Source organism: Myripristis murdjan, chromosome 8 (assembly GCF_902150065.1).
Source record: "Myripristis murdjan chromosome 8, fMyrMur1.1, whole genome shotgun sequence".
NCBI lineage: Eukaryota > Metazoa > Chordata > Actinopteri > Holocentriformes > Holocentridae > Myripristis > Myripristis murdjan.
This window is the reverse complement of record NC_043987.1, coordinates 9,054,291-9,076,451: the sequence shown is the minus strand read 5'-3', so window position 1 is coordinate 9,076,451 and position 22,161 is coordinate 9,054,291. Positions and strand designations below refer to the sequence as shown.

The 22,161-nt window shown below is 41.3% G+C and overlaps 3 protein-coding genes across 3 annotated transcripts; 2 read left to right on the top strand and 1 right to left on the bottom strand.

The window, feature by feature from the left end:
* Positions 1-879: 879 nt before the first annotated feature.
* hapstr1a (HUWE1 associated protein modifying stress responses a) lies at positions 880-9,499 on the top strand. Its single transcript, XM_030058565.1, has 5 exons — positions 880-1,252; positions 2,353-2,433; positions 3,335-3,402; positions 3,628-3,838; positions 5,798-9,499. The coding sequence occupies exons 1-5, from the start codon at positions 1,057-1,059 to the stop codon at positions 6,100-6,102; spliced, it is 861 nt and encodes a 286-aa protein (XP_029914425.1). The 5' UTR covers positions 880-1,056; the 3' UTR covers positions 6,103-9,499.
* A 2,767-nt stretch (positions 9,500-12,266) lies between these two features.
* Positions 12,267-15,773, bottom strand: dctn5 (dynactin 5). The gene is made up of 6 exons (XM_030058708.1): positions 15,603-15,773; positions 15,355-15,423; positions 14,937-15,055; positions 14,628-14,739; positions 12,960-13,062; positions 12,267-12,839 (listed from the first exon to the last, which is right to left on the bottom strand). Exons 1-6 carry the CDS (start codon positions 15,648-15,650, stop codon positions 12,742-12,744), a joined length of 549 nt encoding a protein of 182 aa, XP_029914568.1. The 5' UTR covers positions 15,651-15,773; the 3' UTR covers positions 12,267-12,741.
* A 432-nt stretch (positions 15,774-16,205) lies between these two features.
* ndufab1b (NADH:ubiquinone oxidoreductase subunit AB1b) lies at positions 16,206-21,015 on the top strand. Its single transcript, XM_030058979.1, has 5 exons — positions 16,206-16,425; positions 18,625-18,744; positions 19,266-19,353; positions 20,193-20,308; positions 20,713-21,015. The coding sequence occupies exons 1-4, from the start codon at positions 16,255-16,257 to the stop codon at positions 20,282-20,284; spliced, it is 471 nt and encodes a 156-aa protein (XP_029914839.1). The 5' UTR covers positions 16,206-16,254; the 3' UTR covers positions 20,285-20,308; positions 20,713-21,015.
* The last annotated feature ends 1,146 nt before the right edge of the window (positions 21,016-22,161 follow it).

The window sequence follows — 22,161 nt, the reverse complement described above, 5'->3', positions numbered from 1 at the left end:
ATGGTACTACACTGGCCTGTTGTGGCCAAACGCAGTCGCATTTGCGTTTATCATTGAGCTGACTCACTCTCGTTCATTTCATCTCATCTTTTGTCTCGTCGGGTGTTCATTGGAGCTGATGAATAGTTATTAATACAATGATCCAGAAATTATTCCCTGAGCAGTGAGGCCCCTCAGCCACGACGACAAATCAAATATTCCTACTGGCCTGTTACTACTGGAACCCATGTTTGTGGTACTCAGTGCTTAATTTAATAGCGATCTTATTGTAGTTTCATTTATTTTTATATTACGGACATCACTGCAATTTTACTTTAATAATCCAAGAAAGAAATCTGTTGTAGTGGTATCTACATGTCATTAATTAATAAATTACATGGGGATGGGGTGTAAGATCAAATAGTCAATTCTGTAAACGTATTTTATTTCATTCTGTACAATACTATTTTATTACTAGAGCCTCACCATTGTTTTAGCTGGAGGGTATACAGTGACCAAGGCGAGGGCAGAAAGATATTATACTGTTGTGTAGGAAATGTTTGCTAGTATCTCTCAAATAGCTTGCCACATACTGGCCTGTACAACATCCACCACCTCTGTGCAAAAGGCACACACCTTTTTTTTTTATTTCTAACAGTACATGTAGTTTATGATAAAACTCGTGCTCTCAAGCAAGCTTCACTAATGAGGAATTTTCACGGAGGTTCTTTTGTGTCAATGCGGTGACGGATGTGTCGTCAGCCCAGTGAAATATGCATCTGGGCGTCCAGACCCGCCTTTCACTGAATATCTAGCCAATAGGCTTTACGATTGCAACGAAAAGGCGGGCTAAAGTGCATAACATGGTAGTTTGCTTTGTATATATACCAACGTCAGCAACTAGGAAAATAGTTTAGCGTCTCTTCACAGACGGTGGTGGTAGAGATATACAGTGTCGTGAAATAGTGAAAACACTAATCGTATTCATGAATTTACTCACGTATTTTTTTTACTTGATCTAGTAGGCATATTTTTATAACACTGAAGCTGTTATTTACCGAAGTTTCGGTGCAGTAAATGGAGGAGAAGAAGGAAGACGGAGACTCGGAGATTCAGGAACACGGACCCGAGCATTGGTTCTCAAAATGGGAGCGGCAGTGTTTGGCCGAAGCGGAGCAAAGGGAACCGAACGAGGAGGAGGCCGATAACGACCAGGACAAACTGTGGCACCTCTTCCAGAACTCTGCCACAGCTGTTGCACAATTATACAAAGGTCCTAACCACTGGTTGTCTGTTTCCTAATTTAGCTAACTTCGCAGTTAGTGCCGTTAGCTTGTTAGCGAGCTAGCTACATAGCGAGCGTTTCTGTGAACTGACGTTAATGGTACTTTTCGGGGAGAAGGCTAACTAGCTTGGTAGCTAACCCGATAGCCAGTCCAATGTAGCAGCTGACTGGAGCAAAGCTAAATTTAGCTGGTGTTAGCTGCAAAGAGTACTGATCATATCCTGTTTGCTAATACACAACCGCTGTGCTCGCTAACCAGCTTTAGCTAGGTTGACTAGCGTAATTAAAACCCACCAAAGTGTACTTGGTTAACATACACCTTGGTGTCAACAATCGTCGACTGCGCTTACTAGCTCTATGTAGCGTCAGCTAACGTAACGCTAGCCGGGCTAAGTTACAAAATGGCGATGGCAACAACAATCATAGATACGCGACATTCCCTGGTGACAGTTTGCTCTAGACTGTCTGTCATACCTTCTCTTTTAACCGGGGGATATGTAACCTCCATTCCGTAATTATGTGTTTTCAGAGCAAAGAAATGCACATGACTCTTGACTTATTTTGCTTTGAAACGCCTGCTGAGTGAGCAGTTTTCATTAGCAGTGCAAAGCTAGCGTTATAATCAGACAAAATGGCGAGATATTACTGGTGGACTATGGATTTATTGGTTTATCTGCAACCTACTCCCTCTGTCTTATCTACAGTTATTTCAAATTTGAGTCCAAGTTAACTGAAGTCAACTTTTCAACTCATGGAAGGAAGTTATGTTTGCCATTGCATTGCAACTTTACTGCTGAGAGGGCAGTTAAGTGTGGGGGCAGCCTAGTTGGGAGTCCAGTTATTTATATGCTAAAGCCAGTCTTTGCAATTCTAGATGCAAGACAAAATGGCGAGCGAAAATGGTCTTTACACCAACCCTGTAATCAACCAGCTGTTATGCCTTTCAGAAGTTGTTTTGTCATATGGTCACATTAATCTTTTGCGTAACTCCAGGCTTTAGACATCAACCAAAGTCAATTTACACATTAGCTGTGTGAGGAGTGCATCTTGGTTGTGTACTGAAACATATTTTTCCTTTCCTCTCACAGACAGAGTATGCCATCAACAGGGCCTCTCACTGTGGGTGCCATTTCAAAATGCCGCTACAGCGGTTACCAATCTCTATAAAGGTAACTACCGTCATTTTCTCCCTCATTGTTTTTTGACTTTGACTAATTGATTTGCCTTTTGGATATCCTTGATATAGATTGTAGTATGCAATTGTTGTAAATGTAGACATATTTACATTGACAGACCCATCTATAAAATGGTAAACAGACCAGCACATTATCTCTCTTATCAGCTTCCATATTGATCTGTCTACAGCAGGCCATGTAGGGCTTTCTTTTTGCTGAAACGTATGTGTAGGGTTGCACTGTCACGATGCCGGCCTTTTGAGTTTAGGACTGATATGAAGTTAAATGTTTTAAATTTTATACCACAGCAAATGACCATCAAGTACCATGTTATCACCATGACATAGACAGCCTTGTTTAAGCCTTTGCAAAGTCTTCTTGATATGTTTATGTTTCCATCTCTGCTGCAACAGTAAGTGAAATTGTTATGTAGTTTGCTCTTGGCACCAGTTTTTGTAAGAGAATATAGGTAGATTGAGATTCAATTGAAGATGTGGTGGACTGTTTGACATTTATGCTTGTGGCTGTTCTTATCTAATAAAAGGAATCCTGAAAGATAGATTGCCTTGGTAGTGAAAATAGGATTTAGGTTTGAATCAAGATTTTGGCCCTCCACTTCTGGAAGAAATTGGCCCTGGGGATCCAAAGGCAGGCTATACTAGTAGCCCTTGCTGCTGTTGGGTGGTATCATGAGGAAGCAAGAAGCTGAACTTTTTTTTTTTTTTTTTTTTTTTGTACCATGCTCATGCGAAGATGTTTCCTTTTTTGCCTTTTCTATTGTGATTTTGTGAATTCTGAAGTTGTGTTTATTGGATAGGGCATCACAAATTTGTTACTTTTGTATTTGCTGAATGTTAAATTTTTTTTGTATTGATGTTGTCCACCATCACCGCAGAGAGTGTTGAGGCCCACCAGAGAGGCTTTGATCTGGGCATCCAGATAGGTCACCAACGCCGTAATAAGGTTTGTTTTATTGTCTGAATGTCTTCATACCTCCCACTGTTGTGTCTAAATGAAATATGCTACATTATGCTTACAAGATATATTTGTTTGACATTTGGGAACAGATAATAACAAACTACTCAGGTCTCACATAAATCAGATAACAGAAAATACAAGAAAACGGCACCAATGTGGAATTTGTTGAGTCACAGTTGGTGAAATAAATGTCTGATTGATGGATCACAGGATGTGCTGGCTTGGGTAAAGAAGCGTCGGAGAACCATCCGCAGGGAGGATCTGATCAGCTTCCTGTGTGGCAAAGCACCGCCTCCTAGGAGTAGCAGGGCCAACCCACGACTCGCCATGGTGGCTTCTAGCCGGGCTAACTCGTCGTCCGAGACTGGCTCGTCTGTGGAGACAGACCTACAGCCCTTCAGGGAGGCCATAGCACTACATGGTAAGCCAAATACTGCAAAAGCTCTTCTTGCTTCCAAAGTGGGATGACTTACTGCTGGGATGTGTCTGCTGTGAGGTCAGAGATGTGCAAGTGCACTTTGCATCCTACTTCCAACCGCAAATACCAATCAGTCTTTTAAACCTTTGGTTAGCATAGCTTAATATTCAGCTCAGGAGTTCAGCCTAACAAGTGAACCACTGAGGCTTAAAAAAGTGTAGGACTTACAGTTACAATTAGTAATAATACAATAATAATGACTGAAGGCACTGCAGTGCACTGTTGTTGTGAAATATCAGTTTCATATGTGCGTCTCAGGAGACCGAAGTGTTTACACATGAACTGGATGATGATTCTTGTAGTCTTATGTGTAGATTGTTGTGGAGCACAGTATGCCTAAGAACCAGAATGTGTGTATATGAGAACACGTGTCCCTCAATCACCATAGCCTGCCACACGTGGCTCAGAGATAAGGGTGTGTTATGTGTGTGTAACTATCAGCCAGTGGCGTAAGGGGCCCCCGTTTTGTCAGTCAACCCCATGCGTCTCACTGTCTAACTTGGCTAAATGCCAGGGGGTTATTTCTGGGGCCTGTTTTCTGAATGTTTTTCTTTTTTCTATTCAGTTATATTTCATATTGAAATTTCTTATGTGTCTGTCACGGTATAGTAATGGGCCATTTTAGGGCATAGTTGGGGCTAGGGTGGTTCATGTTAGGCATTTAGTGGTTTAGGTTACAGAAATGCTAGTAGGTCTACCTCACAGGGTGTCAGCATGGCTCCTTACTCAGTCATCAGATGACTTCTGCATTTCATAATTTGTGTGTGTGTATTGGGACATACAGAACAATTTTGACTTAGATTTTGAAAGTTAGATTTTGTATTGAAAATCCTGTCAATCACAGCTATGACTAGCACTTTCACAGTCTGATTCTCAGCATAATTTGTCTACATACAATATTACGACAAAGTAATTAAAACGTTTTTGTATTTCGAAACACATCTGTTGCACAGAGCTCAGTGTGTTTTCATAACTTGTCTCTATTGTGGTAAATTTGACTTTGGAATGATTTTGTCATTTGGATTTTACATGAGAAAATGCCTCCAGGAAAGTAGATTATACCTGCCAGTTAGACAGCATTTCATGAACATTTGAAAAAAACACATTCATAACATGGTTTGCTGCAGTGCTGATTTGATGTTGCACCTGCCACTTGCCTTGTATGCAGGCACAGTTGCCAACAGCAGCCCAAGCGTTTTGTGTGTGTGTGTGTTTGTGTTAATCACTGTGGGTGTTTTTTAAATAAACCAAAACAAATTTCACATGGTAATGGTTTTGTTCAACCTAAAATTTGGCAGAAAGCGATGGCCTGTGTGTGTGAGAGAGATATGGCTGCTTCAAATGCTGTATAGTGGCAAACATCCAAACAATGCAACTCTGAAGAAAGGCTGAACCCAGCGACTCCTTTTGTCCTCTTAATTCCAACACGGAGACAGGAACATAGACTGAAATAGCTTAGCTGCCAAGATAGTGACTTTAGATGATGTTGACTCCTATCAATGGCCTGTTAACTTAATGTGTTTTCCTGTCATGCTGTGTGTGTGTGTATGTGTATGCTACGTCGTAATTGCTCCAGTCAAAAAAAAAAAACAAACAAACACGTTTTGACAGATATGATACAAAACAAGTAACTACTATGCCTTTTAAGTTAGTATTTAAAGTACTACAGCATAGCTTATATGGTAACACTTGTGATAAGATGCTAAGCTAACTAGTGTGCTAAAGCACTTATATAGGCCATAGTAAGTAGATAAAGATTAGACAGACAGTGCTGAAGCTTTTGTCGCTCAGCAATAAGTGCACCAGAGAGCTTATCTGTTTTTTGTGTTCAATTTATCTAGCTTTTCTTGAGGCAGGTAAGCTTATCTCATCCACTGATGTTGCTGCTCTTTCCTCCTCCAGGTTTAAGCGGAGCCATGGCGAGTATCAGCGTGCGTTCTGGCGCTCCAGGGTCTCCCACCCATGTCAGCGGGGGCGGCGGCAGCAGTAGCGGAGGCGGTGCGGGCTCGGGACCAGTGTGCCGCAGCAGGCGTAACGGGCTCCACGATGTGGACCTGAACACTTTCATCTCCGAGGAGATGGCACTGCATCTGGACTCTACAGGCTCTGCCTCTGCAGGAGGGGGAGGGGCCAGGAAACGAAACTCCACCCAGTGCAGTGATGTCATCACAGACTCCCCCACTCACAAACGCAACAGGATGATCTGATCTGCCGTACGGAGGGGAGGGGGGCTTCGGAGCCAAGGCTTGGAGGGGAGGTTGGGGTGGTGGACGGGCTTGAGACAGACGTGCAGATGGACGGACAGACGCTGGGACGGTTGGCTATGCAGAGAATCTGGGCTGAAAATAAAAATGGGGTGGGAGGCTTTGCGTTTAGTCTATTTAAATGGTGGATGACTCCTTTTTCCTTGTCTTCTTTCATTGATCTTTCACTAGAGGTCAGTGATCTGAGGGTGCTTGTAGTGAGTGTAGTGGTGACAGATCTGAAGGACGTCTCCCTGTCCTGATGAGCTGATTGACTGGAAAGGAGACAACGAAAAACACCACCAGTCCATTCTGGGACGCAGATCTTCTCAGAGGGGTGGAAATGCACTGTGCTGCTTTACCAAGTAAAAGCCACTTGATCCTTGACAAATCTGTGCCCTTCACTCCCTTTACCTCCCTTGTCTTCACCCGCCCCCTTAATAAGGAAATGAGGGCCATGATCAAATCGTCTCACTCAGTGATTTTCAGTTTTTCGCCAAATGTTGGAAGCAACTCTGTCGGAGACCCATCTCTGCTTAAAATGACCCACCTGTTCTTTCTGTTACCATAATCACAGCTCTCGCCTGTCAGTGCGGGAGTGAATCCAGTAAGAGCACATCTGCAGCATCTTCCCAACTCATCCACCTCCCATAACCAGTTCTGTTACTCTGGCTACTCGACTGACAACTCATAACTACCAATAGCAGGCTATTGATGTTTTGATGTTTAGACCATTTTCTCTGCTAACTACTCTTCTTCATCAGTGGTTAGATTCAGTTTAGCCAGTCTCCCTTGTTTTTGTTTTGTTCTTCAACCACCAGTGTTAAAATCTAGGTTTGTTGCCACTGTTTGCAGCAGTTACAGCCAAGTTTATTTCACGTTCTCTCTACACCTTTTTTTGTGTTGTCGGTGTTAATCGAAAGTAAAAGAAGTTTGTTGTCACAGCTTCTTGGACATCGGCCTGTTTGCAGACTTCGTCTCCTCCTCCCCCCTTTTCCCCCTAGTCTTATTACAGAAGCAGCTGCTGTTTTTATGTGATCGTGTGATTATTCTGAGAGTTGCAATAATGATTTTTGCACTTCGCTTTCACTTTCATGCAAACAAATCAACTCTTCCATTTGTATCCCAGTTGTAGCTTCTTGAGCCCTAAGCAGGCCCACTTGTGGTCAATACACAAATTAATTCATGGTGGGTGCTCGGCAAAAAAAAGCCCATTCAGTGACTAGAAACGGAGCCCACGCGCACACCTCTGGCTTCAGCACACATCCTCAAATGTTTCATGTGTTGGAGCATTTTCTGCACGTGGGCTCTTCTTGTATTCATCCAGCCCAATGCAGACAACCCTAATCCTTCCCTGCCTGCCTGCGGCAAATGATTTAACTTATTGGAAGATAATCGGTGCTGTTGGAAAGCATAAATCACCGAAATGTTCTTTAGCAGAGGCAGCGTCTATGAACCCCATACAAACCAGTGCACATGAGCCACTCGATAATTCAGCTAGAGTGTTGGTTTGGGTGTTGGGACGCCGCCTGCTTTCTTTTCTTTCTTTTTTGTTTAAGGGGTGTGTGCATTATTGAGATGTGGATAGGTTTGATTGTTGCTTGGTACAGGAGAGGATTGATGCAACTCGGGGCTTTTTTCATTCTTGAAATGGATTTTGCCTTCCATCCTTTTGTTAGGAAGATCAGAGTATGAGGCGCTGCAATCACAAGTCAGATTTTTTGGGTATATTTACAGACTGAATAGTCATATTGTACAAATTTGTGGCATATTTTTGGGTGTAAAAGCTCTCAAGTATAGGAATACAACAACAGGATTTTAAATTGAGCTTAACATGAAAAGTTATCATGAAATTTTTCATTGAGGCTCTGGCCTAGTAGTAACACAGTAAGTTTTCACTGAGCTGATCAGGATGTGAAAAATGTAATATTTGCAAGAGCTCCTGGAACTGACTCATGAGATGTCAGCGTCTCCTTCTCTGTTCTCCTAGATTTTGCTGACTTGTTGACTCCCCTTCATTTTTCTCACCTGGTTTTTCTTATTTCTGTAAAGCATGCCAGTTTCCAGCTTCTGTTGTAACATTTTGGTCAAAGATTTCATGTCTGCGTCAGTTGGCTTTTGTATTCATACACGGTTGCTGGCTTGTCAGGACAAAAGAACAAACCAGCTTCGGTGCTGTCAGAATGAATAGTTTTTCTTTATGCACAGTAGTGCAACCACTGCCTAAGATAAAGAAATGTAATAAACCGGATATTGGAAAATGAAGATCTGAGGAGTGAGATTAATTTAGGTACAGAAAACCTCATAACTGTGAAGGAGGGTCAAAAAGTAACTCAAAGAGTGGCTGTTTGGATCTCAAACAGTATATCTTTTTACAGAAATGTCTTTGGATTTCTGGGTCGCTTCAGCGTTCACAAGTGCAGTACACAGTGAGACATAGGAAGGATCCATGTTTCTTGAATAGGAACTTGGCCCTAAAAATTCCAGTTTGAACTCTGCAGCTTACTCAGTGGGGCTCATGAAAGAGGATGCTGTGTTGAGCAGACAGAGGGCTGGGGATGTCTGGGTGAGCCGCAAAGACCAGCCTGTCAGCAGGGCTATCTCATCCACATGCTCTACATTAATTCACAGGAATCCATTTTGAATTTTTGGTTGTGTCTTCACCAGACACATGGCACATTGTGTTTTTGTGTCCAACATTGCCTGCTAGTATTGGTAGCATTACTCAGTGAAACCAAGAGACATGGTTAGAAGCAGATTTGATGATTTCAATAAAGGGAAACTATATACATGTACACACACACACACACACACGTCATGTGCCTGGTGAAAGCAACATAACTAAAATTCAAAATATCAAAGTGCCCCTTTAAACTGACCCCCTTCCTTGACTGAAGCCAGTCACAGGGTTGTGGTTTTGTAAAACTGACACCCCTTTGCCTCTTCTCAGTGTCCATTTTATGTGAAGGCTTCATAGCAGAGGACAGGATTGTGCCATCTCTACAGTACCACTGTTCCCACCTGCAGCATTGACCCCACTGACTAGGCTGTTATAATAGTGGGGGCACCGTCTTTTTTTTTTTTTTTTTTTTTTTTTCTTTCTCCCTAACCCACAACCAATCACAGGACTTCATCCACATTGTTTAAAAGGCTGACTCATGCCACGACTCTCTGGAGCCAACACTATTATCAGCTGTTTCTTGATACTTATTTGTTTAAAAGTAATAAATGGCTAATCTATATACTTAACATTTAGGTGTTGGTATGATATATGTGGTTCACATTGTAAAAGAAATAATACAAAACCATTGAATTGCAATTTGATGTACTATGTTTCATTAAAAAAGGACAATGTCACAGAGTTTTGTTTCATTTGGCTCTTTTTTTTTTTTCTTTTGAAATCCGGATTCACTTTGTTGGAAGTGTGAAAAGTTTAAAGCAAGAGTGAAGCATTTATAGTCAGTCAACAGGCTGCTTATACATATGCATAAATGGATAGGGAATGAATTTGTTAAATTCGACTAGTCTTGAAAACATTGACGATGCATGAAAAGTAGTCATGTTTGCTGTAAGAGCTGAAGAGTGAAGTGGCCTCTGAACACCTAAACAAAATTATAGCTTTATTTATGTTGTGATGTGACTTGAATGTGTGCTTTTTGGACACATTTTCATTCCATATGTTTTAGTTTTTCCTTTGTCTTGCCCTCCTGAAAGAATTATGTCCCATGAGCACAGTACATGGCAGAAAACTTGTTAGTGCAGTGTCTTTGTGTACACACATTCTTGTCAACACAGAAATTTGCTGGTTCGTAGAAACGCCACTTGAACCACAGCTTCCCCCCACAAAGCAGATAGTCCGATTAGATTTTGGAGCTGCTTGCTGCATATATATGCATCTCTTTGAATGCAATAAGGGACTTCACATCAATACCACTCATGCTATGTGATGTGAAGATGTGGCAACACTGACAGAAATATTTGCAAATGAATGAATTAATTATGTTACTGGCATTAGAATAACTTAGTGTTTGATATACCACAGTGAATAGGGTTAAGCGCTCTTTCATGTTGTCTAGACCTCACTGGGACTCACTGTACAGGTTTTGATGACGTCTGGTGGTAGTTATTCAACTGGTTGCCTTGTTTTTAACTGGGAGACGCTGGCATATATTAATATTTCCAGACTGAGCTATGCAAAACCATGGACATGACATTTACTGTCTACTCTTTTTATTAATGGACGTAACCCTGTTACAGACCACTAGATGGCAGCAGTGAAGTGATTATTAGGACCAAGGTCTGGCATTTTTTCATCATAGGTGCCTGTTTATTTGGCCAGTTTGTGTGGTTCCTTTAACACAACATTACACATGCACTACCATTAAAATCTTTAATATGAGTTGTGAATAAATAGGCCTACACAGTTGAGTGCATCATCTTGTGGTGTAGTATCTTAAACCTGACACCTCTGTAACCACACACACCCCAACTCAGCATCAAATCCTCCTAGAAACATCCATCTGATCCTGTTTGGACTGCACAGTCTTTCTGCACAAGATTATTTAACATCCAATGACATACACATCCCACTGAATGTTACACCTTTGCGCTATGTCCTGTATGAATGAGTGAACAGAGAGAGAAAAATAAAGGATGAAAACTGACGATTTTCATCTTAGCATACAAGACAAAGCTAGGCTTATATCAAGCAGATTTTAAAGCATTTATTTCTTTGCTGCACTATATGTACTGAGTGTGGTTGCCGTATGCACACAGGAACTAACGTTACAGTTAATCTGATCATATCAAACAATGACAAAAACAGAATTAAATATGTTTTGTAGCATAACAAAAATTTGCAAATCTGCAAAGGAGGAAGCAAACAGATGTGTACTGCTGTTGTATCCATGCAGCAAACTGAACAGAAAGCATAACAAAATATCCTTCACAAGTGTGACTTATATTTCACTGTCAGTTGATGCGTCTGTACCGCACTGCTGTCCAAATGAAAGATGGATGTGAATATTTCAGATGTACAGTCAGCGTCCTCTGCTGGGCCGACAAGTCAAGGAAGGCAACTGATGTTGCTCTTGTTTGGTCCACAGAATGTCAAATAAAAGGCTGAGTCCCGACAGTCCTCAACCACCTCCACTCCTCACCTCGTCTCCTTTCCTTCACATGCAGCTGCTGTCAGAGAGCACTCGAGTGCCTGTGTTCCTCCTCCCTTTCATCTCCAGCAGCCATGCAGAAGACCTCGAGTTTCACCATTTTAAACTGACAAAGAAAAACTATTGACCCTAGAAGCACACTACAAAAACTAATTCATAAACATGTCAACCATTAGGATTGGACAGATATTTAGAGATCAGTTTCTGTGAAACGAATAGAGTTGATAGGAATAAGTCCTCAATTTATATTAAAGCTATTCTACATGAAAGTTTTATGTGACAATTGAGACACTGGGAAGGGAGACTCCAAACTGTCTGCTGAACAGTAAAAGCCACAAAAGCCAAACTGGCCAGTCTTAAATGTTTTGAAACATTTAAGACTGTATCTTTTGTTGCAAAGCGTCACCGACTGGTCAGATTGATAAATGAGCATGCTCTGTGTAGTTTACTGATCTTTTCTTATAAAGATTTCTGGGTGTTACATCTCACTGATATTTGGCCACTGGCTGCTGTGATGCAGAAAAGCATTGTAGTACAGTCTTTTGTCCATCAGGGTCAGTTCTGAGCACTTGCTAAACAGTGGAATATAAATTCAGTGGCTACTTTACTAAGTATGCCTGTGCAATCTAGTACAATCCAATCCAACTGTTGTGCCATAAAGTTTCCTTTCCTGCTGCCTAGAATGCTCAGCTTTTCTTGTTGTCACAGTAACAGAGGTGTTCATTCTATTCTGTGTTTGGCACTAAGCTCAAAGTTAGTGCTGCTGTTGTACTGGACTGCATTTTATTGAGGTGTTTCTACTGTTCTGTCTCCCCTCATGTATGTAAATAGGGAGGACAAAAAAGTAGAAACACCTCTCAGTATAATGTAGTCCAGTACAAGACCTCTGCAAACTACAACCTCGATAATAAACACAGAATTAAATGTACACATTCTCCACGATGTCAACACAAACTGAACATTATAAACTTCCTTAAAAGGTAGAATTAATGGCAGAGCTGTTGACCTGAACTGCACTAGACTGTACAGGTGGACCTGATAAAGTGGCCATTGAGTGTATGGTGGTCACTGTCATTGTTACACGGCCCAATATTTATGATGAAGTCATGATTATGAGATGATGTGAAATCAGAGGTTGTAAAATTATGTCAGTTTCAGCAGATTTCCACTAGATTTCCACTTTTAGAGCTGTACGTCGCCCCCTGGAGGTGGCCTCACATAATCTTGTGGGTGGAATCTCTCCCTATTTGTTGACTATCTGCAGAGCCAAATGGATTTCTTCAGGCGGAGAAACTCAGGGCTTCTGGGTAGTGAAGGAGAGGGGCAGGTGAGATCTCCAAGAGTACACAGCACTCTGATGAGAGATCCTGAACCCGGCCTGCAACTGGTTGAGGAGGGGATGGGGTAGCCATGGTGGAAGATTAGGGGGTGGGACCTAGATCTGGCTGAGGGGTAGGAACTTCTGATAGTAGCTCTTAGTTACATCAATCATCAAGTCCTGAGTGCATTCTGGGAGCTCGCCTGAAAACAGACCTGAGAAAGAGAGAACAAGGAGAAAATATCAACTGGTAGAAGAGAGAGAGTGATTATACAAGCATGGGTCTGAATAAATATGAGTGTGTGTGTGTGTTGTGTGTGTGCGTTGTGACTGACCTGGGCATCCAGAGAAGACAGTGAAAGGCGGGACGACGGTCTCAGGAGGAAGCACAGTGTTGTCTAAGATCTTACAACAGTCCTTCAGCACACAGCGGCGACCCTGCAGCCCATACAACAAATGAGGAACCAACACAAAGCGAGTGAGCAGACATCGCTCACTGAGTCAAATGTTTCACTGCCTTCAAGTGTCTTCTGTAGTGCGAGACGATGGGGCTGCTTAGCACACAAAACATCCCATTAGTGAGACTCTTGTCTATTGCCAGCGCTTGACAGTAGATTTAAAAGCAGTCTGTTATTTTCAACCAGGAAAAATCCTCCTGATACTACTAGGAAGCTAGTTGACTGTCTTGTTGTGAAATCTTTTCAATGTATACACCTGCCAAAAAACCTGCCAGACAGCACACTTTGTTCATCGAACCCTTTGCATCACAGCTGCCCCTAGGTATATCTACTATAGCTGCATACTGATGCTCTCAGTATTCGCAGAACATAATGATGCCCAAACACAGACTTGTGACCGTATGGAGCCCCTCAATTCCCTTTATTTCTTTTCACAAATATTTATAAGAAATCGCTACTTTGGTCTAGGCAGATGCAATTTTTTGTTGGAAAGTGTAGTAGGTTGTAGTATGGAGATGAAATAAAAATTCTAACTCTAAGCATAAAAAAATAAAAGGGTAAATGGAAAAAAGATGACAGAAAAAAGAAAAAGGAAGGAAAATCCAAAGAAAAGTGGCTGTCATATTTTTTAAGACAATAATTTGTGCGTTCCAAAACTGAAAAAATAATAATAAAGGATAAAATACTTCTTAAAGAAAAAAGGAGAATTTTGTTCAAAGGGTTAAATAACACATTTCAAAATAAAAGCCTGTCCCTGGGCTTATGGGTTCGAAATGGTTAACTTCTATCATGCTTTTGCTGTTCTGCATGCTTAGTTGTATTAATTATTAGTGTAATTCTACAGCAAAACTGAACTGTACAGTCAGCGGTGGCTAAAAAAGTAATCCTTACTGTTTCGCTGTATATTAATGTGATCATGATATTAGCCTTGATGGCTTCAGGGAGGAAAAATGTTTTATTGCACTCTTTGCAACTTGCATCAACCACGAGATTGGTTAACTACTGTCTAAATGAAATAAAAAATTTCTATGCTGCTTATGAAGTTAGAAATCAAAATCAAAACGTACAAGTGCACATGAAATCAGTGAAATATTCTGGTATTTATTGATGTTGACAAAACAATTGTCCCTATTCAACTATTTTACATCAAGCTTTTTCTCAAACCACCCCCTGATCCAAGGATCTGCAGTAAAATCCTGACAGGATCATGGTTAAATGTAATTTGTTCCACTGTGACAAGATCAGTTAAATCCACCAAGACAGGGTTGAACAACTAAATGCAATCTCTTTCCAATAGTAATCCAAACCATGTCTGTGAGTGAGCTGAGGCAGAAATAACCACAAGCAGCAGCAGTGTGAAGCTCTGAGCCACAACTGTGAGCTGAGTGACTTCCATGTGACCACTCTGCCCCTCCAGCACGGGGCACACAGCCTCTGCATTTCCTTGTGTGTCATGACTGTGTGTTCAAATATCTATCTCTGTGTGCACATACGTTTTGTGTGTGTGTGTGTGTGTGTGTGTGTGTGCAGTTTAGTCCCACTCACTATGACGCAGTTCTTGCCGATGTGGACATAGGACCCTATCTGTGCAGCATTGACCACACAGTCCTCCTCGATGAAGACGTGGTCTCCGATATGCAGAGGGAAGAAAGCCACCCTGGAGACAAACCATATTTCTGTGTGTTGTAAAGATGCAAACACATTCGGCTGGATGCCTGGTTTATTAGACTGTTAGGTTTACAGTGTATGGTGGAGGGAAAAGGAGCATTTCACTACAATATTGAAAACGGTGGGTGGTTTAAAAAAAAAAAAAAAAAGAAAAAAAAAAAAGGGGGTGGGGGTGGGGGGCCTCACCCTTTGCTGAACTTTTTGAAAGGTGGTCGGATGACACTGCGACTCTTGACAACACAGTGTCTGCCCACCCTGACGTTGGCCAGGTCTCCTCTGATGATACAGTCATTCATTACAATGGTCTGGAGTCACACAGAGAGGGGGAGAGCGAGAGAGAGAGCGAGAGAGAGAGAGAGAGAGAGAGAGAGAGAGAGAGAGAGATTATTTTTTATCGTCTTATTAATTGGCAGGCTTTTTTGGTTTGTTGTTTTTTACATCTGTATAAACATACTGGGATTCTGGATATGCATATGTACTGATTTCTTGTCCTCTATGTGATGTCTGCAGTACAAATGCATTAGTCATAGCGCAGAGTGAATATAAATGAGTACAGAATGTTAAAACCTGTAGCGGTGCAGTAGCTGTGTTTACTGTTGCTCACCTTGCCGTTCAGGACGATATTCTGGCTCCCACACAGCACTGACTGCCTACTCACTTTGTTGCCAGAAGCCTGTAAGGAGGACACAACGATGAGTTAAGTCTCTCCAATGTTAACTATTTATTAAAACTAAAAGTAATCGTCATCTCTGTCCACCCATCGACCCGAGTTTAGCTAACGCTACTAACGTTAGCTAGCTAGCCGACTAGAAACTGACATTACTAGCTAATGACAGCTTAACAAAACATTACCGTTTCGATATACTCCGCTTTGTTGTACAGTATTTCAGATAACTCCATGGTTGATGGTTGTGTAGTTTATCTGGATATAAGCTGCTATCGTGCAAACAACGAGATTTTGATGACAATAATATCGCAACTGTTCTCTCTGCTCCCAACCGCTCCCTTCTTCCGACTCCAGAGTGGACTTGCAGTCCAAATGAGTAGAGCGCCAAATTGCTCGATTGCTTTTATGTAGCCAAAACAAACAGATGGAATATGATAGAACATTAGCGTCTTAATATTTTTCGTTACAATTTTCATGACGTGCAAGGAAGTGTTGATTTGTTTAATTATACTTATTCTGGCGAATTAATAATTAACCAAACAATCTGCGCTATAGTTGCAAGATCGATTACTTTCCCCTTGCCATCTCTTATAACGCTCATCTGCAGTGCTATTTCATTGTTCATATTATAGAGGCGTTTAATGAGTGTTTTAATGTGAAATGTGTGGCTATTGTTTTGAATAAAAAGCACAAGGTAATTAAAAATAGAAACAAAAATAAAAACAAAAGCACAAATTATGTCTGGTTGTGCTGTGCGCATGCGCACCGCGAAGCACTTGACCCCAGTTTCTTCTCGCTCGCCTTGCACGCCGGGAAACCAGCAGTCACTTCTCCGTCATGGCGTCCCGTGTCCTAGCGCAGTGTGTCCGCTCGCTTGCCCGGCCCTCGGCGAGGTTTTCGGCGGGCAGCCTGGCCGTAAGAGTCGCTGCCGCCCCGGTCACGGCGGCCCACCGGCCCCTCTCCTTCGTGTCCAGCCAGCAGCGGCCGCGGTGGCTGGAGCAGAGCCGGGTGAGTGACGGTAACATTGAGGTAGTGTCACCGCCGTGGCCTAGCGGTACTGGCTGGCCGCCGTGACCTACCTGCGCCTTTCACTCCTCACAGCACAATTCACTACAAGCTGCAACATTTAACACACTTACTCATATTAACTTTACACAGCGAAAGTCTGTTACTATCTAATTGAACGCACATGTCACTGCGAAATGCGTGAACCAGGGTGGGTTTTCACCACAAAACGACCGGGTTTGCAAATGCTAACTAGCTAGCTAACATTATAAAACTATTGAATTAACGCTAATTGACGTGCCGCTAATTGTTCGCCTCACGACAGTGTTAACACAGTGGGGATACCGGCACTGCACTGTAACCTAAGAGTTTTCTAATACAGTTATACATGAATTAGCAGACGGTGTCAAGCATGAGAGATGATCAGTGTTGAACTGCTGAAGTGTGTTTGCATGTGGAGGAATGTTGTTACTGGAAGAGTGCTGTAAGGACTGCACGATATGGACAAAATATTATACCCCCATATTTATGCTTAATATTGCGATAACGATACGATATACGACATGACTATGGGTTCAAACTTATTTTAAATGTTAAATGTAGCAACAGTGAAAATTGAGTATTCTTCCAAAAAAGTAGAATAATACTAACTAGATGTAGAAAATGCAATTACTTGAAAAAGTATTTTATTGATCCGAACAGATCAGTCGGTGTCTTAGGTTTACCGTAACCCTAAAATTGATATCATCCATATTATTGCCTTTTGAGATGTTAATATTGTGCATGTTGATATCCAGATAACCATGGTAATGATCAGCGTTAGTGTTGCGTCCTCCTCCACACCGTCTTTAGCCTCATTTGTATCTTTACATGTGTTACATATGTTTGTGCCACATTGTTCTTAAGTAGTGCTTTTTGATCAATTTGTTTGGTGTTTGCCTGTATGTGCTTCTGTCTGCGAGGGCTGGGACGATATGCTATATCCTGATTCGATACTGTCATGATATTCGGGTGTCGATTCCATATGTATTGCAATTCTTAAGCATTGTGATGCTAAATTATTGTGATTCAGTGTTACAGTTTATTGTGATTTTGTGCTTTTTTATATTATCTTTTAGTTTGTGGATGTAAAGTGTCATGAAGCTAGACTACACTAGAGGTCACTATAGGTCATTTTATACAGGGATGTCATGCATGCGTGTAAAGGGGAGACCTGTGGTCAGAGGTCAAGAAAGCCCTTAGAAAATGGCCTTGTCTGTTTTTCATTCACTAAAATTTGGGCTAACTTTGGAGCAATATTTCATCTGCTTGCTGACAAACAAACAAACAAACAAAACAAATCATCCCTAAAAGAATTGCGATACTGAAATCAAATGATTTGTTCCCCCACCCCCTCAGCCCACTCACCTTGTTTAGCCTACAGTCAGTGTCAGATGGGTAGTAAGTGCAGAGAGGTAGCTCAGGGCTCACCTAGGGCTCTGTGACATATTGATATTATATTGATATTGTGATATAAGACTAGAAATCATTCTGGATATTATAATATTGTGACATGGCAGCAATTGTTGTAAAGGTTGCATTAAGGCAAAGGCATGCAATTTTCAGAACTCTATAGACAACTCTATGGCATTTGTTTCCACCTGCTGGTAATCGTATCCACTTTACTGATGACTGCTTCTTAAAAATCTCATTGTGTAAATTAGAGATGCGCAATGTTGGATTTTTTGCCGAGATGTGATATGCTTTTTGGCTAATGCCGATATATGCATGAAGTCTCTCCTGTGGTGGTATTAACATGTTATTATGGCTACTCTTATTGTGAAGACCGACTGGCAGATGTATAATACAGTGCTTTTCAAAATATACATATTCACTGGGAAACATAAGAAAACTACTTCAGTTTAGGTAATGTAAAACATGCTATATATATATATATATATATATATATATATATATATATATATATATATATATATATATATATTATAACATTTTCTTTCAAACAAAATAGCAAAATTGAACTTACTTAAACAGGCTTGGCTCTCCCTGAGAAAAGCACCAGTAGTCATCCGTACAACATTGTCACAATATCAGTATCAAGGTATTCAGTCAAAAAATTAAATAATATTTGATTAAAGCGACCACCAACTCTGTTTCTCTCCCTACCGCTCATGCATTCACCTTCCTCCTCCTCCTCCTCAGATCTCCTCAGTGGGTGTGTTGTGCAGACAGTACGGTGACCTGCCCCCCCTCACCCTGGAGACCATCAAAGACCGCGTCATGTACGTCCTCAAGCTTTACGACAAGATCAACCCCGAGAAGGTGAGAGCATGACACACACTGCCTTAATAACTGAGACGATTACCTCTCAGTTATTTCATGATCTGTTGGACACCTTGATTCCAAATGTGAAGAACGTTCACTTGTTGAGTTGACAGTGAACTTAACTGTGTTGCCTGTAATGCTCTGCTACAGACTCTGTTTGCCTGCTGTTTGTTAGTCAGTGATCATCACCTGGCTCAAGTGAACCTGTTTGAAAGAGGGTCTGGCTCTTGCATTGGATCATCAAGTTGCACACAAAAAGCAGACTGCCATTGAGGTTGTGTTTGTCTGACGTGCATGTGTACCTGAAGCCGATGTTAACTAAAAAGTGAACTTGTTTTGCTCAGTGACTGGCAGGCTGCATCATTTGCAAAGAGCGTTTTTCAGTCTGCATCAGACCAAACCTTTTTTCAGAGTGCATCAGGGCTAAATAGCGTGTAGCAGGAAAACTGAAAGGGGTCTTTGAATGATTTTGAAAATCAAAAAAACAAGTTTGATACTGGTGTTTCTCCACTCCTCAGCTGCAAACCTCATCCCACTTCATGAAAGATTTGGGCCTGGATAGCTTGGACCAGGTAGAAATCATCATGGCCATGGAGGATGAGTTTGGTGAGTTGATTTTTGTCTCTCTCTGTCTGTTTTTTTTTTTTTTCTTCCCCTCAACACAGAAAGACAACTAGCTGCTGTCAGCAAGACAGAAACATTTGTGTAAAAGGCTTCTTGCTGGTTAGTGGCGAGCAGCCTGATGACAGTGAGAGAGGAGCAGCTTGGATGGAGGAGAACATGTTGAAGGTTAAAACACAGGGGCAGGGTTTAAAGGAGAAAGCTGTGAAGGATTTTGTGCTGTAGTGCAACTGGAGTCTCCCTCTAAAAAGCCTAATACGAAGTCATTTCCCCCTCCTGAGAAGTTTAGAAACGACATCCATGGTTATTACAGCCTATGGGCTGGAAAAAACACTTGCTGTCTTATCTTTGCAAAATGTGGTGGACATTTTTCTCCTTAAGCTTTTACTGGTGTTGACAGTCAGGCTGAAGTAACTGAATCTGGCAAGCCTCAACAGGCAAGAAGAAGCAGATGGTGAATGCAGCTAATCAATAAAATAATAATGATGAGAGCAATAATAATAAACGATACTTATGTATATTTATGTTGTGGCTGCTAGCCCTGCTTTGATAGCCACAAATTGGTTTGCCATGGGTCACGCTCACAGCCAATGGCACCTGTCCCAAAATCTAAACGCAGTTATTTTAATGTTTTAAAAACCGTATTGCACACTAAAGGCATGTTTTTGCCCAGACTTGGTTTAGAGTTTGTGTTTTATGTACTGTATTTCTTACTGTGTGTGTGTGTGTGTGTGTGTGTGTGTGTGTGTGTGTGTGTGTGTGTGTGTGTGTGTGTGTGTGTGTGTGTGTGTGCGTGTGTGTGTGTGCGTGTGCGCACGCTGCAGGGTTCGAGATCCCAGATGCAGAGGCAGAGAAGCTGATGACTCCTGCAGAGATCGTACAGTACATCGCAGACAAGAAGGACGTTTATGAATAGTGTCGCGTGTAGCACAGTTCACAGGTAAGCGAGAGGGTGTGTTTGTTTTTGTGACACAATTCAGAATCGTGAGAATTTTTTTTTTTTTTACATAACTCAATCTTTCAATCAAATGTTTGTTTTTTCATGTGGTGGCAATCACCTTCTATCTACATATTTTTGACATTTGACTGGTGTATATATTCATTCTGTTGTTGTCTTGACCTTCACTACAACATCAAGGTGACTGCAGGTGTCAGAGCTGGCAAATTGCATCTTCTTAAATCACGAGCTATTTATGAAGTTGGTTGAAAGATAATTTCCAAAATACTAAAATCCGTAGTTTCCACTGAGTTAATGGGTTTTATATTGACTCTTCAGTGTTAGGAAGCATTTATTTATTTATAATGTTGGACCATAAGGATCTTTTATTTGCCTCTCCTCCTCAGAGGGTGACCCTGACGTGACCTCACAGGAAGTCCTCGTGAAGCAGATGGCCGCCAAACCATGTTCCACTTGCTCCTCAGCCCCCTGTCCTGCGGCGGTGTTGGTGTCAGCTGCCTTGTCTTGTGTTTGACTGTATTTAAATGAACATGTCCATACACTTTGGGAGCCTGGAGACTAAACAGACAGAACAGTATATAAGGTTCAATTACCACCTTTTTGTTTTATTTTATTTTTCTTCCAGCTCCAACTTGTGGTTCTGATGTATAATTTCTCATGAATAGAAAAATAAAAACACTTACTGTAAAGTTGTGTGTTATCTGTGGTCAATATATATAACGTTAAAAAATTAGGACATAGGAGTCCAAAGTGATGTCCCCAACTTGCTTCCTTAGTCTGACCAGCAGCCAGAAAACCCAAAAGTATTCATTTTTATGATATGAACAGAAAGTAAGCAAATCTTAGCATCACGGTGAGCTAGGGGAAGCAAGAATCAGAAAATGTCAGTTTTACTTCATTAATGTAACCTTGACCTTTGACCTAGATACTCCAAAACTCAATCAGCCCATCCTTCCTTCCTTGCCAGACTCACTATGACCTGTCCAACTCCCTTACCTTGCAAACAAACAGGCAAAAACAACCAATAATGCCGCTGCTGGATGGACTAATCACTCCAGCATTAACCACTTGGTTTTCAGAGTAAAATGAAGGTTAGGGGTCATTCTGACACCCAACTCCCAGCATTTTACCCCTGAAAGTGCAACAAGTACAGGAATTATCTGATTCATGTTCAGGGGACATCAATTTGACTCCAACGAATGCAGAATCAACAGAGCCAGACTTAAGTTTTCTTTAAAGATTGACAGTGACAAATTATACTTAGCTTTAACGTTTCTCTAGAGCAGTGGATTTCAAACTGAGATCCTGGGACCTCCCAGGGTCCTTCAGGGGCATCTGGGAGGTCCACAATGAAATGAGTCAGTGCTTTAATTTCACTGTAATTTGAGTGGAAATCATCACTATATGATGTTTCCAGAAATACTACTGTACTTGTCTTTATGTATATTTTATCACCAAGTTATTTTATCATGTTAATCTCAGTGTATGTTCAAGTGAACACAAACCAGAATCTCTTTTCACATGAGGGTCCCTGTACCAAAATGTCTTGAAATGGGGGTCTGGAATATAAAGAAGTTTGACAACCTCATAGCATGAGCACATAGAGATCTACAATCTACCAAACACAATTACAGGATAAGAAAGTGACTGAGGCATTTTTTTTTTTTTTTTTTTTCCCCATTTCCCAAAACCATATAAGGACAAAACAAATATGAAGCCAAGGACAAGGCAGAGCAGGTTCAAACGGGGACAAAATGTCTAAAATGTGATATTTATGTTGAACACAAAATGGCAATTCAGATTTTCCTAATTCCATTCCTTCCTCAGGTGGTTTT

What these genes read in the sequence shown, in the direction of transcription:
- hapstr1a (XM_030058565.1), top strand. Translation starts at nt 1,057, where the DNA reads ATGGAGGAGAAGAAGGAAGACGGAGACTCGGAGATTCAGGAACACGGA. An exon ending in GGTTACCAATCTCTATAAAG is followed by an intron (nt 2,434 to 3,334) that starts GTAACTACCGTC and finishes CCATCACCGCAG; the next exon opens with AGAGTGTTGAGGCCCACCAG. An exon ending in GGAGGCCATAGCACTACATG is followed by an intron (nt 3,839 to 5,797) that starts GTAAGCCAAATA and finishes TTCCTCCTCCAG; the next exon opens with GTTTAAGCGGAGCCATGGCG.
- dctn5 (XM_030058708.1), bottom strand. Translation starts at nt 15,650, where the DNA reads ATGGAGTTATCTGAAATACTGTACAACAAAGCGGAGTATATCGAAACG. An exon ending in AAGCGGAGTATATCGAAACG is followed by an intron (nt 15,424 to 15,602) that starts GTAATGTTTTGT and finishes TCCTCCTTACAG; the next exon opens with GCTTCTGGCAACAAAGTGAG. An exon ending in ATATCGTCCTGAACGGCAAG is followed by an intron (nt 15,056 to 15,354) that starts GTGAGCAACAGT and finishes GTGTGACTCCAG; the next exon opens with ACCATTGTAATGAATGACTG.
- ndufab1b (XM_030058979.1), top strand. Translation starts at nt 16,255, where the DNA reads ATGGCGTCCCGTGTCCTAGCGCAGTGTGTCCGCTCGCTTGCCCGGCCC. An exon ending in GGTGGCTGGAGCAGAGCCGG is followed by an intron (nt 16,426 to 18,624) that starts GTGAGTGACGGT and finishes CCTCCTCCTCAG; the next exon opens with ATCTCCTCAGTGGGTGTGTT. An exon ending in ACAAGATCAACCCCGAGAAG is followed by an intron (nt 18,745 to 19,265) that starts GTGAGAGCATGA and finishes TCCACTCCTCAG; the next exon opens with CTGCAAACCTCATCCCACTT.